At 52.1% G+C, this 16,240-nt stretch overlaps 1 protein-coding gene across 1 annotated transcript in view; it reads left to right on the top strand.

Annotated features, from left to right (window-relative positions):
- slc23a2 (solute carrier family 23 member 2) overlaps window positions 1-16,240 on the top strand; it is a 76,844-nt gene that overhangs the window by 43,479 nt on the left and 17,125 nt on the right. The window contains exons 7-12 of the mRNA XM_068001040.1: window positions 1,180-1,247; window positions 3,175-3,356; window positions 4,799-4,919; window positions 5,923-6,079; window positions 10,505-10,652; window positions 15,313-15,418. Coding sequence (XP_067857141.1) covers window positions 1,180-1,247; window positions 3,175-3,356; window positions 4,799-4,919; window positions 5,923-6,079; window positions 10,505-10,652; window positions 15,313-15,418 — 782 coding nt within the window. The remainder of the gene's footprint in view (window positions 1-1,179; window positions 1,248-3,174; window positions 3,357-4,798; window positions 4,920-5,922; window positions 6,080-10,504; window positions 10,653-15,312; window positions 15,419-16,240) is intronic.

Genomic DNA, 16,240 nt, shown 5'->3' with positions numbered 1-16,240 from the left:
CACTGGGCTAACTCTCTGGTAGCTCGTGCCTTCTTAACATGCGAGCCCAGGCAGTGAGTGTCAGTGGACGGGCTGTTCAATGGCAGTCAAGGAGGGGGCTCGGTCCTGCCCGATTTATCCCGAGTTAATTCCGCACGTGCGCGCACTTTCCAGGCGGGGGAGGAGCCTAAAGAGCGGTCAGGAGCAGCAAGCCTGACTCACTTTCCCCCTGCCCCCCCTTCAGGGGACGGTGGCACTGCCCAGGAGAGAGTGGCATCTATGGTTCAGTAGGGCACGCCGCACCACTGGGCAGCTGGCTACAACCTGGAGCCCCGCATTTCTTCCTGCATTGGGTGCTCCCGCCCTCTCCTGAACATGGTGATGTAACTGTAGCGCACTGTTCAAACATATTGAGGCCAGTGTTCTGTTTGGGGAGGGGGGTGGGATTTTTCTACCTGCCCCTCCCCCCCCACCCCCCCCCCCACTTCTGTCTCTCAATCCCTGTCCCCCTCACACACACTTTTCAAGTGGAACTGGATTCCAGTATTCACCACTCGGGGGAGAGGGAGCGAGGCATTGGAAGTCTATCCTATCGTACCTCCAGAGCACCAGTAGGATTCTGTCAGGCTTTGTCCCCCCCGCCCACCACACTCCGATTCCAGCCCTTTCACCACCGATGGTGCCATGTGTAGAGTGGTATAGGGGGGCCTGTGGTGTAAAGTCTGGTACAGCGTCTGGTTTGTTCTCAGCCGTTTGTGGTCGGCCCGCTGCCAAAGCCCAGTGTTCAAGGCCCAGGATAGGATGTGGGCACTCTAAGGTGCTTATCACAGTGCCCTCAAACCACTCCGGAACGGAGCCCCTGGTCTGTGCGGCTTAGGGTGGAGCGAGGCACGGCTCTCGAGTTAGGGATTGCAGACCCGACCGACCGGTAACTGGTGAGTCCCCACAGAGAGGCCGTTGTTGTTGCAGGGGCAGGAAGGGTCGCAGGCCACGGCGATTCCTTGCGCAAGTGCCAACCTGGCCGAGCGTGTTCGTCAACGGGAACCAAAACAAGCTTTCCCAATAACTTCACTGGGGGCACACAACCCTCTTTCATTGATGGCAGAGAGAAGGCCCAAGGCCCTTTGAGAATGGATCCAAGGGCATTTTACTGTAGTTAATTCAACTGTCTCTTTTTTTACCCATATCCTTTTTTTTTAGATATACCCTTTACAAATAGTTCAGAAATGGTGGACACGTCACATATTTGGCATCCCAGGATACGAGAGGTAAAGTTCCACAGAGTTAATCTTTCTGCTTGTTCTCGTATTTAGTAGCTCCTTCCTGAGGCAGCCACCCACCCACCCACCCACCCACCTTCCCTCGGCCCTTTTGAAGACAGGCCTTGTCAGCAGCCTTTTCAGTGAGAGGCGCAGGAGCCTGTGCTGTAGTCCTGAGCGTTAATGTTGCTGGGAGAGCCTGTGACTCCCTACTCTTTGAGTCCACGCTCGATGTGTAGGCCATCAGCAGCGGGCGAGGTTGTCCTCGCCGATGGCCATTACAAGCCAAGCCAGCACTGTCCTTCATCGAGACCTCTGTAGGTCCACACCTCTGGCAAGGTGGCACATATCTTTCTCGGGACGTTGCATGCTTGTGGGTGTTGAAGCCTGTTAGATAGGCTTGCATTTGTATAGCACCTTTCACGACCTCAAGACGTCACAAAGCGCTTCGCAGCCAATGAAGTACTTTTTTTTTAAGAAGAGTAGTCACTGTTGTAATGTAGGAAACGCACGTCCAATTTGCGCACAGCAAGATCCCACAAACAGCAGTTCTGATAAATGACCAGGTTACCTGGATATTTTTAGTGATGTTGGTTTGAGGGATAAATATTGGCCAGGACACCGGGGAGAACTCCCCTGCTCTTCTTCAAATAGTGTTGTGCGATTTTTTTACCTCCACCTGAGAGGGCAGATGGGGCCTCGGTTTCATGTTCTCATCCGAAAGACGATAGCTCCGACAGCGCAGCACTCCCTCGGTGCTGCACTGAAATGTCAGCCTGGATAATGTGCTCAAGTCCCTGGAGTGGGACTTGAACCCAGGACCTTCTGACTCGGAGGCGAGAGGGCTACCCACTGAGCCACGGCTGGGGTAAGACTGATGCGCCCTCCTACTGTTTGTACAGGTGTTGGGAGAACTTCCACAGAACGTGTACTGGGACTGTCCTGCATTCCAAAAACCTTTTAAGACTTGAATAAAATGAGTGGAAATGGCAACAGTGTTCAGAGATGGACAGTGGGGTTTGACCCAGTGGGAGGGCGGAGAAGTCAACCTTGGACGGGCTTGATCCCTTCCTGTTCCATTTAAGAAGTCCAAAGGCACGCTCCCCCCACCCCCAAACTACGTGAGCTTGATCCAAGTATAAACCTGGTAACTGCCATATGCTTTCAGTGTACTTAACATCAGCTGTTTCGAATAAAGCCAGCAGCACGTGATCAAACACCTGAACTTAGTGGGATTAATACCATGTTAAGGAGGAGATCTTTGTGCCTCAATGTGTGTTTTTCTGCAGCGTCAGTGATGCAATCTTCTTCAGTGTGCTTCACTTTGTCCATGGAAGTGCAGAGAACATTTGCTTGTGGTCTGGCCAGTTTCAAGGGCACACAGTGGCCCCTCTGGCCGGAGGCTGACAAACCTGGAGATCATTGGGACTGGAGAATAGGATGGAATGGACGCCAGAAATCCCCAAGTCAAGGGGAACGGAGCAAAGCCAGATCCCAGAGCCAACCTGGAAGGAGCAACCAGAGATCCCTGAGCAAACTCAACTTCTGTAAATCAGGGTACAGGTGTCGATAGCAAACATCTCATTTCATCGAATCCGACAGCACAGAAGGAGGCCATTTGGCCCATCGTGCCCTATGCTGGCTCTTTGAGAGTTTCTAGTTTGAGTTGGTGAGTTTTAGAAGCTGTCAATGTGTCTCCCTTCACCCCCTGTTTACAGGCCAGGTAGGAGAAGACACTTGGGCCCATCCATCCTGTACCCCGACTCTCATGGCCTAGCATCCAATTGCTTGTTGAAAGCCCCTAAGGTCCATGTCTCTGCTAATGCCCGTGGTGCCCCTTGCTGTCTCTGAAGCTCCTCAATGTCTATGCTGAACGGGTGTGATGAGCCAAAGGCTTTCAGATCAGTGAAGTAACTCGGTGTTTTCTTCTGTGCAGATCCAGGGCGCCATCATAATGTCGTCCCTCATTGAGGTGCTGATTGGCTTCGTGGGTCTACCTGGAGTGCTTCTCAGCTACATTGGTCCACTCACCATCACCCCAACAGTGGCCCTGATTGGCCTGTCCGGTTACCAGGCAGCGGGGGAGCGAGCCGGAAAGCACTGGGGTATTGCGATGCTGTAAGTGCCGCCTTCTTTTCCATTTTCATTTTCGTAGAGCATTAAAAGAGGAAGTGTTGTGTTGAGGGAAGTGAGAGGGGTGTCATGCATATATACGAGGTCATCAGTCTGTGCCGAGCCTTTGCTGATGTCAGCGTGATGTTGGGGGGCACGACATTTGACCTTGGTTGCCCCCCCTGGCCCAGGGAGAACGACAACCATCTGATCGCAATCCAGTGATCCTTGCTGAGAAGTAACCGCGTGGACCTCGCACCAGGACAGAGGTTTGCTCCATTGTGATGCCCCCAATGGTTGTTGTCCTGATGAACGAGCACTTGGCTGAGGCACCAGAGGGTGGCTGCATGGGCCGGTGCTCGAGTTGAGTCAGCAGGAAGAGGAAGCACCACAATTGAGGAAGGTCAGTGTACGTACTGAGCAAACGTGTTATCTCAAAGCCCCATGTCATGGTTTTGTTTTGTCTGACACCCGATAACCAGTGCTGGGAAGATGAATTTAACCTTTATTTCTCAACCCTTGGGGCCCAAAGTCCAATCGCGAATCAAGAATGGGGAAAAGCGATTGAAGGCGCAGACGGTGACGGGTTTGGAAACCGGGTCGGGTTCTGGCAGTACTGAGTGGGGTCAGGGGCAGGCGTCCCTGCCTCCCCCCTCCCCCCAGGTCTCTGGGGAGCCCTGATTGCTGTCGTCTTTTCACACAGTCTCACTGAAAGCACCCGCAGTCTTGCGACTTCATGTAAATCTTGTCAATTATTGACTCGGAGCTGCAGCCAAGTCTTGGAACGTTGTATTTTCGACTACGCTTGCAATAATGTTTGAAACTTCGTTCCAGGAAGCTGCTGGCGAGGAGTTCTGGCTGATGGGGCAAATTTCGGGCAGGGCCACATTGGCGATGAAAGGGCTCGTACTGGAGAATGGGCTGGGCTGGCACTTCAGAATGGAATGGGCAAGGCTGGGGGGGGTGTGGGTGGGAGAGGATGGCACTGGAGAACGAGGTGCCCTGTAGTGAGGATGGACAGGCTGTGTTGGGGACTGAGATGCCAAGGGTCTGAGAGGTAGATGGCCCAGTATTGGAGAGAGGGGCAATTGGAGATGGGCATTGTTGGGAGTGGAGGCCTGGCACTGCAGGGGAGACGGGCATGCTCTGCTTTGTGACGGAGAGGCTGATACTGCAGGGTGGGCAAACTGTGGTGGTGATGGAGGGGCTGGAATGGGGGCCACAGGGCGGTTGAGAAGGTAATGTTCGGAACGGGACAAGGCAGAAGGTGGGAAGGAGTGCTCTGTATCGGAGAGAGGGACGAGCCACAAGGCGGATGGAAGGGTCGTCATTGGAGAGTGGACAGGCTATCCTGGGGAGGAAGGGCCCAGTCTTTTTTATGGAGGCAGGGCAAAGGCCGTTCGGCCCAACAATGCTGCTCCCTTTTAAACTGTCACTTTCCTTTCCAGGACCATATTCTTGGTGCTGTTTTTCTCGCAGTACGCCCGCAACGTCAAGCTTCCCCTTCCGGTTTATAAATACAAAAAGGGATGGACGGCCTACAAGTTGCAGCTCTTCAAAATGTTCCCTGTAAGTCGCCGCTGCCTGTTGTCGGGCGGGGGTGGGGGAGTCGGGGGGGGGGATGTATAAGGTGCCAGCTGAACCGTGGGGTATTACAGAACACGGGCTTGGAAGTTTCAGCTCCTCTCAGATTTCCTATCGCTTTCTCGTCGTTGGGATCTGCTGTCAGCTTAAAGATTTGGAAAAGAAAGAGGGCTCTGCATTGATCCAGCACCTGATCACCTCTCCCTGAAGCATCGCCATGCACCTTGCATTGAAGAGCATTGACTGTTGCCACACAGGCAAATGCATGTTGTGCACAGCAAGATCCCACAAAAAAGCAAGTGAATGATGTGAGGAGTTAATGTGTTGTTGACGGTACTTGTTGAGGGAGGAACATCGGCCAGGACACACAAGTGGGTGAGCCCCCCACCCCGTTCCTTTTCGAGGGGCGCCATGGGATCTTCCATGTCCACTCGAACGGACCAGACGGGACTCGGCTGAAGGTCTTGTGGGCAGGAAAGCCACCCTGACAATGTGGCACTCCCTCAGCCCTGCACCGGAGCGCGAGTCCAGAGTAGGTGCCCCGGTCTTGGAGTAGGACTTGAACCCACCACCTTGGCGCTTGGGGCCTTGCTCTGAAGCGACAGGCTGTCCGTTTCCCCACCCACAGCCCCGAGTTAGTTCGGGGCAATTCCACTCTGGCCCCACTGTAAAATTAGGACTTCCCAAAGAGCCTGGCAACAGGCACGGGGAAAGTGTGCAAAAGCGGAGGGCAGAGGCATAAGTGTTTCCTTGATGGCTTCAGGTGGGTGTTTGGGAGAGAGCGGACGTCAAGGAAATGTTGCAGGGACAAGGGCGGAAATACTCATTGATCGGAAAAATGGGAGGGAGATATTGAAAGACGAGATACCTCCCCCAGTTTCACTGCCCCTGGAACTGCGAGTCACGATCGATGAGTCACAAGTCCACTTCATCATGTTTCTTCCATCTGATTTGCACCAATTTTGTTGACACTGGTTTGCTCCTGCAGATTATATTAGCCATCTTGGTGTCGTGGCTGCTGTGCTTCATTTTTACGGTGACGGATGTTTTCCCGCCAGACAGCGAGCAGTATGGGTACTACGCTCGAACCGACGCAAGGAAAGGTGTCCTCTCTGTGGCTCCATGGTTCAAAGTTCCCTACCCCTGTGAGTACACGCCGCCTTCTGTGTTATTGTGCGCCCGCGAGCTACAGCGGGGCGCCAATACGGAGAGCTCCTTCTCCCTTATGCCGTGTCCCGTTCCCCAACATTAACGTCTCAATCCACAGCACAGCGTCAGATATCGGTCTCTCGACCACCATGAGCTGCCCCTACGCTCCAATCCTGACCCTATCATCACCACTACAGCTCGCCCACTCTGCAGTGTCAGCGTCCCCGTCTACCCTGCTCCTCATCACTATCACCGTGCGCGTAGAGCCTGAAGCCCCAGGTTTGATCCTCTGTCAGTGGTGAGCTAGCTGGTCTCAATGAGGCACCGTACAGCTGGCCTCTGTGCTCCTGGCCAAAAGAAAGAACTTGGATTTCTGTCGTGCCTTTCACCACCTCAGGACGTCCCAAAGCGCTTTACAGCCAATGCAGGACTTTTGAAGTGTAGTCACTTTTGTAATGTAGGAAACGCGGCAGCCAATTTGTGCACAGCAAGATCCCACAAACAGCAATACGATAATGACCAGATAATCTGTTGTGGCCATGTTAGTTGAAGGATAATTATTGACCAGAACTCCCCTGCTCTTCTTCGAATAGTGCCACAGGATCTGGTGTATGTGTAGCGCTCGTAAGTGCACAGTGCTACAGCAAGGCTGAATAATTTAATGTGGATGTCTATGGGATTGGTTTAAAGATAAACCTTTTGGACACCAAGGCCTAGGTTCCAGACTGGTCTCGCGCCCCACCTGGTCTTCTGCTCTCCCGGCCTGCCACTGACTTAGCTGGTTATAGTACAGAAGGAGGCCATTCGGCCCATCGAGTCCGCGCCGGCTCTATGCAAGAGCAATCCAGTTAGTCCCACTCCCCCGCCCTTTCCCCGTAGCCCCGCAAATGTTTTCCTTTCAAGTACTTATCCAGTTCCCTTTTGAAAGCCATGATTGAATTTGCCTCCACCACCCCCTCGGGCAGTGCAGTCCAGATCCTAACCACTCGCTGTGTAAAAAAGTTTTTCCTCATGTCACCTTTGGTTCTTGTGCCGATCACCTGAAATCTATGTCCTCTGGTTCTGGACCCTTCCGCCAATGGGATCAGTTTTTCTCTCTCTACTCTGTCTAGACCCCTCATGATTTTGAATACCTCTATCAAATCTCTCTTCAACCTTAAAGGAGAAGATTAGTTGATGGAGTCGGGTAGAAGTTTCCTGTGGCTCTGGGCCGAATTTTAATCAGCCAAGCCTAGCCCCATCGCAGTGGTGCTGACTGGTGCGACTCTGGGCTTGGCTTTATGTGAAGTGGCCACAGAAGGGAGAGAATGGGCCCAAGAGACGAGAACCATTTCTCTGTGTAGCTGTTGTAAGTGGGCACTTCTTTCCAAAAAAAAGTGTCAGGTCAAAGTGTAATTGAGAAGTGAAATGGGCATTGAGATTCATAAAAAGACCGCAACATAAGAAATAGGAGCAAGAATAGGCCATACGGCCCCTCGAGCCTGCTCCGCCATTCAATAAGATCATGGATGATCTTTGACCTCAACTCCACTTTCCCGCCCGATCCCCATATCCCTTGATTCCCCTAGAGTCCAAAAATCTATCGATCTCAGCCTTGAATATATTTAATGACTGAGCATCCACAGCCCTCTGGGGTAGAGAATTCCAAAGATTCACAACCCTCTGCGTGAAGAAATTCCTCCTCATCTCAGTCTTGAATGGCCGACCCCTTATCCTGCGACTATGCCCCCTAGTTCTAGACTCTCTAGCCAGGGAAACAATCTCTCAGCATCTGCCCTGTCAAGCCCCCTCATAATCTTATATGTTTCAATGAGATCACCTCTCATTCTTCTAAATTCGAGAGTATAGGTCCATTCTACTCAACCTCTCCTCATAGAACAACCCTCTCATCCCAGGAATCAATCCAGTGAACCTTCATTGCCCCGAAGGCAAGTATATCCTTCCTTAGATAAGGAGACCAAAACTGTACACTTTACTCCAGGCAAGGTCTCACTAAAACCCTGTACAACTGTAGTAAGACTTCCTTACTCTTGCAATAAAGACCATCATACCATTTGCTTTCCTAATTGCCTGCTGTACCTGCATGTTAACTTTCTGTGTTTCTTGTACGAGGACACCCAAATCCCTCTGAACACCAACATTTAATAGTTTCTCACCATTTCAAAAATATTCTGTTTTTCTATTCTTCCCACCAAAGTGAATAACCTCACATTTCCCCACGTTATACTCCATCTGCCACCTTCTTGCCCACTCACTTAATCTGTCTATATCCCTTTGCAGACTCTGTGTCCTCCTCACAACTTACTTTCCCACCTAGCTTTGTATTGTCAGCAAACTTGGATACATTACACTCGGTCCCTTATTCTAAGTCATTAATATAGATTGTAAATAGATGAGGCCTAAGCACCAATCCTTGCGGCACCCCACTAGTTACAGCCTGCCAACCTGAGGATGACTCATTTATCCCTACTCTCTGTTTTCTGTCCTTTAACCAATCCTCTATTCATGCTAATATATTACACCCAACCCCATGAGCCCTTACCTAGTGTAACAACCTTTTATGTGGCACCTTATCGAATGCCTTTTGAAAATCAAAATCCAAATATACTACATCCACTGGTTCCCCTTTATCTATCCAGCTAGTTACATCCTCAAAAGACTCGAATAAATTTGTCAAACACGATTTCCCTTTCATAAAACCATGTTGACTCTGCCTAATCATATTATGATTTCTGATATGCCCCATTACCACTTCCACTGCCACTCAAGATAGTGTAGAGAAGAAACTTGAACCTTATTATGCATATATAATAAAGATAAGAATTAGAAAAGGAATTGGGTAAAATATGCACATGATTTTATAAGCTAATAATAAAATATTAATAATCGTGGGCAGCCATGTTAGCTGTGGGTATGGTGATTATTTGCCTCACTAAGAGTTTGACCCTAACTGTGACCTGCCCGACAGAATATCATGCTAAACAACAACAACTTGCATTGATATAGCACCTTGAACGTAGTAAAATGTCCCAAGGTTCTTTAAAGGAGCGATTATCAGACAAAATTTGACACCAAGCCACATACAGAGATATTGGACCAGGTGACCAAAAGCTTGGTCAAAGGAGTAGGTTTTAAGGAGCATCCTAAAGGAGGAGAGAGAGAGGTCAAGAGGCGGAGAGGTTTAGGGAGGGAATTCCAGAGCTTAGGGCCTCGGCAGCTGAGGGCACGGCTGCCAATGGTGGGGTGATTAAAATCAGGGATGCGCAAGAGGCCAGAATAGGTGGAGTGCAGAGATCTCAGAGAGATGTAGGGCTGGAGGAGGTTACAGAGATTGGGAGGGGGGAGGCCATGGAGGGATTTGAAAACATAGAATAGAATCATAGAAATGTACTGCACAGAAGGAGGCCATTCAGCCCATTGTGTCTGTGCCGGCCGAAAAAGCGCTATCCAGCCTAATCCCACTTTCCAACTCTTGGCCCGAGGCCTTCTAGATTACGCCACTTCAAGTGCACATCCAAGTACTTTTTAAATGCGATGAGGGTTTCTGCCTCTACCTCCCTTTCAGGCAGTGAGTTCCAGACCCCCACCATCCTCTGGGTGAAAACATTTCTCCTCAACTCCCCTCTAATCCTTCTACCAATTACTTTAAATCTATACCCCCTGATTATTGACCTCTCTACTAAGGGAAATAGGTCCTCCCTATTCACTCTATCTAGGCCCCTCATAATTTTATACACCTCAATTAAATCTCCCCTCAGCCTCCTCTGTTCCAAAGAAAACAACCCCAGCCTATCCAATCTTTCCTCATAGCTAAAATTCTCCAGCCCCGGCAACATCCTCGTAAATCTCCTCTGTACCCTCTCTAATGCAATCACATCTTTCCGATAATGTGGTGACCAGAACTGTACACAGTACTCCAGCTGTGGCCTAACCAATGTTTTATACAGTTCTAGCATAACCTCCCTGCTCTTATATTCTATGCCTCGGCAAATAAAGGAAAGTATCCCGAATGCCTTTGTTCCTCCGTACTTCTCAGTGTCCTCCCATTTATTATGTATTCCCTTGCCTTGTTTGCCCTCCCCAGGATGAGAATTTTGAAATGGAGATGTTCCCGGACCCAGTGTAGATTTTAAACTGTATTTGGTTTACACTGAGTGCTATTGACGAGTATATATTGTGTGCTATGCATTGAACAACAAATGCTGCTTTAGAAAAATGGACCATTCGCCATGTGTAGACTGTTAGAAATCCACCATTATATAATTTGGGTATAATTATAAGACTGTGTAAGAATGCCTTGTGTATGATATAGATTTGGGTTCCTGTCAGAAGTGATTGTCAAGAGCCTGAATCTAACCACGACACTTCCCTGAACAGCAATGACCGTTTGCTTTGCTCTTGTCCGATTTTTGCCTCCGCAGGCCAGTGGGGCTTACCGACAGTGTCGGCAGCGGGTGTTATCGGCATGCTGAGTGCCGTGGTCGCCAGTATTATTGAGTCCATTGGTGATTATTATGCATGTGCGAGGTTAGCATGTGCACCACCCCCACCGGTTCATGCAATCAACAGGTACGAAAACACTCGCCAATCGGCACAGAAAATTCGATGTGTGTGAGAGTGTGGATCGGCTTCTGGCTGTCGCTCACTCTCTCTCTCTCCCCTCTCTCTTTCCTCTCTTCCCTCCCTCTTTCCTCTCTTCCCTCTCTTTTTCCTCTCGTCCTCTCTCTCTTTTTCCTCTCGTCCTCTCTCTCTTTTTCCTCTCGTCCTCTCTCTCTTTTTCCTCTCGTCCTCTCTCTTTTTCCTCTCGTCCTCTCTCTTTCCTCTCTCTCTCTCTTTCCTCTCACTCTCCCCCTTCCCCCCTCCCTCTTTTTCCTCTCTCCCTTTTTCCTCTCTCCCTTTTTCCTCTCTCTCTCCCTTTTTCCTCTCTCTCTCCCTTTTCCCTCTCTCTCTCTCTCTCTCCCTTTTCCCTCTCTCTCTCCCTTTTCCCTCTCTCTCCCTTTTCCCTCTCTCTCTCCCTTTTCCCTCGCTCTCTCCCTTTTCCCTCGCTCTCTCCCTTTTTCCTCGCTCTCTCCCTTTTTCCCCTCTCTTTCTCGTTCCCCCCTCTCTTTCTCGTTCCCCCCTCTCTTTCTCGTTCCCCCCCCTCTCCTTCTCGTTCCCCCCCCTCTCTTTCTCGTTCCCCCCCCTCTTTCTCGTTCCCCCCCCCTCTTTCTCGTTCCCCCCCTCTCTTTCTCGTTCCCCCCTCTCTTTCTCGTTCCCCCCTCTCTTTCTCGTTCCCCCCTCTCTTTCTCGTTCCCCCCTCTCTTTCTCGTTCCCCCCTCTCTTTCTCGTTCCCCCCTCTCTTTCTCGTTCCCCCCCTCTCTTTCTCGTTCCCCCCCTCTCTTTCTCGTTCCCCCCCTCTCTTTCTCGTTCCCCCCCCTCTCTTTCTCGTTCCCCCCCCTCTCTTTCTCGTTCCCCCCCTCTCTTTCTCGTTCCCCCCCTCTCTTTCTCGTTCCCCCCCTCTCTTTCTCGTTCCCCCCCTCTCTTTCTCGTTCCCCCCCTCTCTTTCTCGTTCCCCCCCTCTCTTTCTCGTTCCCCCCCTCTCTTTCTCGTTCCCCCCCTCTCTTTCTCGTTCCCCCCCTCTCTTTCTCGTTCCCCCCCTCTCTTTCTCGTTCCCCCCCTCTCTTTCTCGTTCCCCCCCTCTCTTTCTCGTTCCCCCCCTCTCTTTCTCGTTCCCCCCCTCTCTTTCTCGTTCCCCCCCTCTCTTTCTCGTTCCCCCCCTCTCTTTCTCGTTCCCCCCCTCTCTTTCTCGTTCCCCCCCTCTCTTTCTCGTTCCCCCCCTCTCTTTCTCGTTCCCCCCCTCTCTTTCTCGTTCCCCCCCTCTCTTTCTCGTTCCCCCCCCTCTTTCTCGTTCCCCCCCTCTCTTTCTCGTTCCCCCCCTCTCTTTCTCGTTCCCCCCTCTCTTTCTCGTTCCCCCCTCTCTTTCTCGTTCCACCCTCTCTTTCTCGTTCCCCCCCTCTCTTTCTCGTTCCCCCCCTCTCTTTCTCGTTCCCCCCCTCTCTTTCTCGTTCCCCCCCCTCTCTTTCTCGTTCCCCCCTCTCTTTCTCGTTCCCCCCCTCTCTTTCTCGTTCCCCCCCCTCTCTTTCTCGTTCCCCCCCTCTCTTTCTCGTTCCCCCCCTCTCTTTCTCGTTCCCCCCCTCTCTTTCTCGTTCCCCCCCCTCTCTTTCTCGTTCCCCCCCTCTCTTTCTCGTTCCCCCCCTCTCTTTCTCGTTCCCCCCCTCTCTTTCTCGTTCCCCCCCTCTCTTTCTCGTTCCCCCCCTCTCTTTCTCGTTCCCCCCCTCTCTTTCTCGTTCCCCCCCTCTCTTTCTCGTTCCCCCCCTCTCTTTCTCGTTCCCCCCCTCTCTTTCTCGTTCCCCCCCTCTCTTTCTCGTTCCCCCCCTCTCTTTCTCGTTCCCCCCCTCTCTTTCTCGTTCCCCCCCTCTCTTTCTCGTTCCCCCCCTCTCTTTCTCGTTCCCCCCCTCTCTTTCTCGTTCCCCCCCTCTCTTTCTCGTTCCCCCCCTCTCTTTCTCGTTCCCCCCCTCTCTTTCTCGTTCCCCCCCTCTCTTTCTCGTTCCCCCCCACTCTTTCTCGTTCCCCCCCACTCTTTCTCGTTCCCCCCCACTCTTTCTCGTTCCCCCCCACTCTTTCTCGTTCCCCCCCTCTCTTTCTCGTTCCCCCCTCTCTTTCTCGTTCCCCCCACTTTCTCGTTCCCCCCTCTCTTTCTCGTTCCCCCCTCTCTTTCTCGTTCCCCCCCTCTCTTTCTCGTTCCCCCCCTCTCTTTCTCGTTCCCCCCCTCTCTTTCTCGTTCCCCCCCTCTCTTTCTCGTTCCCCCCCTCTCTTTCTCGTTCCCCCCCTCTCTTTCTCGTTCCCCCCCTCTCTTTCTCGTTCCCCCCCTCTCTTTCTCGTTCCCCCCCCTCTCTTTCTCGTTCCCCCCCCCTCTCTTTCTCGTTCCCCCCCCCTCTCTTTCTCGTCCCCCCCCCTCTCTTTCTCGTTCCCCCCCCTCTCTTTCTCGTTCCCCCCCCTCTCTTTCTCGTTCCCCCCCCCTCTCTTTCTCGTTCCCCCCCCTCTCTTTCTCGTTCCCCCCCCCTCTCTTTCTCGTTCCCCCCCCTCTCTTTCTCGTTCCCCCCCCTCTCTTTCTCGTTCCCCCCCCTCTCTTTCTCGTTCCCCCCCCCTCTCTTTCTCGTTCCCCCCCCTCTCTTTCTCGTTCCCCCCCCTCTCTTTCTCGTTCCCCCCCCTCTCTTTCTCGTTCCCCCCCCTCTCTTTCTCGTTCCCCCCCCTCTCTTTCTCGTTCCCCCCCCCCCTCTTTCTCGTTCCCCCCCCCTCTCTTTCTCGTTCCCCCCCCCCTCTCTCCCCCTGCCCATGCCCCTGTTCGTCTTTCTCTCTTTCCCTATATCTCTGTATCTCTTTCCCTGCCTGCCCTATGTCTATATCTCTCTTTCCTTGCCTGCACATGTATTTCTGTCTCTGCCTGTCTTTTATGTCTCTCTAAATGGGCACATAATGTAAGTTCATTAAATTGGCAGTGTTGCTTCATTTGTTGCCTGTGGCGATGATGCCTCAGGACCCGTCAGCAGGCTGCAGTGAGTGAAATAGGACATAAATTACTCCACTAAATGAGCACACACTGTCCTCGGCACTTCGCTCACTTAGTTTGACCTCCTCGGTTGCCATGACATCACCTTGCTGATAAGGCATTGAGATTTTGTGAAGGCCTTCGGAAAGCATCTTCAGTGCGGTCTGCGCATTGATCATCTCAACAGGCGTGAGGTGGAAGAGAGAGAGAGAGAGAGAGAGAGAGGGCAGGAGAGTCCAGCCACTTTGTCTTTGCAGGTTGAACTCGTGCGTGACGTGGAGCTCGGGGCGGGGGGCGGGGAGCGGACAAAGTTTAAATCCATGTTCCCAGTGAGATACGTCGATCTCTTGCTACCGATGCTAACCGATCTTGGCGTTCTGATTAGGATTGAATCTTAGGAATTCTCTACCCCAGAGGGCTGAGGATGCTCAGACGTCGAGTATATTCAAGACTGAGATCGACGGACATTTGGACACTCAGGGAATCAAGGGATATGGGGATCGGGCGGGAAAGTGGAGCTGAGGCCGAAGATCAGCCATGATGTGATTGAATGGCGGAGCAGGCTCGGGGGGCCGTATGGCCGACTCCTGCTCCTAGTTCTTATGTTCTTATGATTTAGCCAGCAACAAGGCTAACCTCCCTTCCCAATCCTCCACACCTCACAATATTCAAATACGACCATCCGGCCTGCCTGTGAGAACTATATATGCAAGTGGGACTGGGTTGCCGGGGATCAGGGGGCACTGGTTTGCCGTGGCTCGTAGGGAGGACGGTGGGGGTGTAGAGGGAGGGGGCAGATAGCCATGGCTGGGGGGGGGGGCGAGGGCAAACAGAAAGCTGGGTCTCAGTGTGGAGGGGTGTGTGGACATTAAAAGCGACCTCTTCCCCCATAATCCCGAGAGTTCTGGCAACGGTTTTTGATTCTGTCCAAAGACGGCACATCACACCTTCACACAACTCGTCGTGTCCTTGGACTCTTCCCTCTGGTGGGGGAGTCCAGAACAAAGGGGCATGGCCTGCAGGTTAGAGCTGGGCACCCCTCCCCACCCCAGAACTCAACGTGACTTGTTTTCAACAATGTGGTTTGGGCAATAACTGTCGGGGTGAAGTGCCAGTCACTGGTAGAACCTGCTCGCTTTTCATTCAGTTCAAATCGATGGAGCATGAATGGGGTGGGTTCGACAACAGGAAGCCCAGGCAGTGACATTAAAAAGTACCCCCAAAATCGGTTAATGCAGCACCTTGGTGCGACCGAGTCATAAAGACCAGCAATGTCTTCAGGTCAGTCGCCCTCTGTGCTGAATCATCTCAGTTGAGCTGGGGGTGCAGGTTACAGTTAACATCCCGGCTGGGAAGGAAAGGGCACGTTCAACCTTGGGTTCCAGCTCCCGACTGTTACCCAGTGACTCCTGCTGAAAAAGAGCTGTGCGTGTGTGTGTGTGGATCTTAGCTGATCAGGGTCTGCTGTGATGCCTGCCATAGTCGGATTGCCTAGGCCACACAGGTGCCGGTGGAACAGTCCCCCAGCATGAATCAGCACCTTCAGGAGAGGAGAGGAGGGGGAGGGAATTCCCCCCCCCCCCCCCCCCCGGATATCCAGGCGATTGTGATTGTTTATGTCCAATATTTCTTTGTTTGCAGGGGCATCATGATTGAGGGCCTGTCCTGTGTCTTGGATGGACTGTTCGGCACGGGGAACGGGTCAACATCTTCCAGCCCCAACATTGGAGTGCTGGGAATCACAAAGGTAGGACAGGAACTCGCCGGGCGATTGACTTCTATGCTGGGAGAGCCCACTGAATAAAGCTTGTTCAGATCCTTACTTCAGAAAGCGGAGTGTCCCTTTAAGAGTTGTTCAGCTGCCGAATTGACCCCAATTCTTTCTATTCTCGGTAGCAAATCCCACGGGACACCCATTTTTAGGCTGCAGTTTATCTGCAGTGACATCAGGTATTTAAATCGGCTTGCTTCTCCTCCACACGAGAGTTGTGTGGAGATTCAGTGTCCAGATGGAGCAGGCCCTCCGAATCCCAACTCCGGCTCTTAACTGCACTCATTAATCCATGACCACTGGTGCAGCCTGTTCTTGGCTGATCTCTGGCTTACTGTTTGCATCAATCAGAGAGACCTGGACGACATCTGCTGGTCAACATGGACATTAAGCTGGTAGGTGCCGGTCCTTTGTGTGATCTGGTCACTGAGCTGTCAGATTGGGAATCATTTCGCATTGGACGTTGGTCCTGTTATTTTTACAAGTTGCACTTTGGCTTTGTTCCTGAGCTTTAAACGGTTGGTTGTGCTCAGTCACGGTCGAGCAGTCAAGTTGCTGGGCTGCTTCGAGCCGGACAGGGACAGCTCAGGAGTGATGCTGCCTCTTGATTTGTGCACGCTCCATTTGGGGACGTTGTTGAGCCCTGCAGAATCCCATCGTCACTTGGTCACCAGTGAGATATCGTCCTGCCCTGTCACAGAGAATTCTGCACTTGGCTACAGGGAGGTGTGTGAGACAACCATGGGTGACTGGCCCTCTATAGGAAAGCATGAGACCTCTCCTCCACTCATGCCTCCC

The sequence above is a fragment of the Heptranchias perlo genome, chromosome 20 (assembly GCF_035084215.1).
Source record: "Heptranchias perlo isolate sHepPer1 chromosome 20, sHepPer1.hap1, whole genome shotgun sequence".
In the NCBI taxonomy this organism is placed as follows: Eukaryota; Metazoa; Chordata; class Chondrichthyes; order Hexanchiformes; family Hexanchidae; genus Heptranchias; species Heptranchias perlo.
The sequence above is the reverse complement of the archived record's forward strand: the minus strand, read 5'-3'. Positions and strand labels throughout refer to the sequence as shown.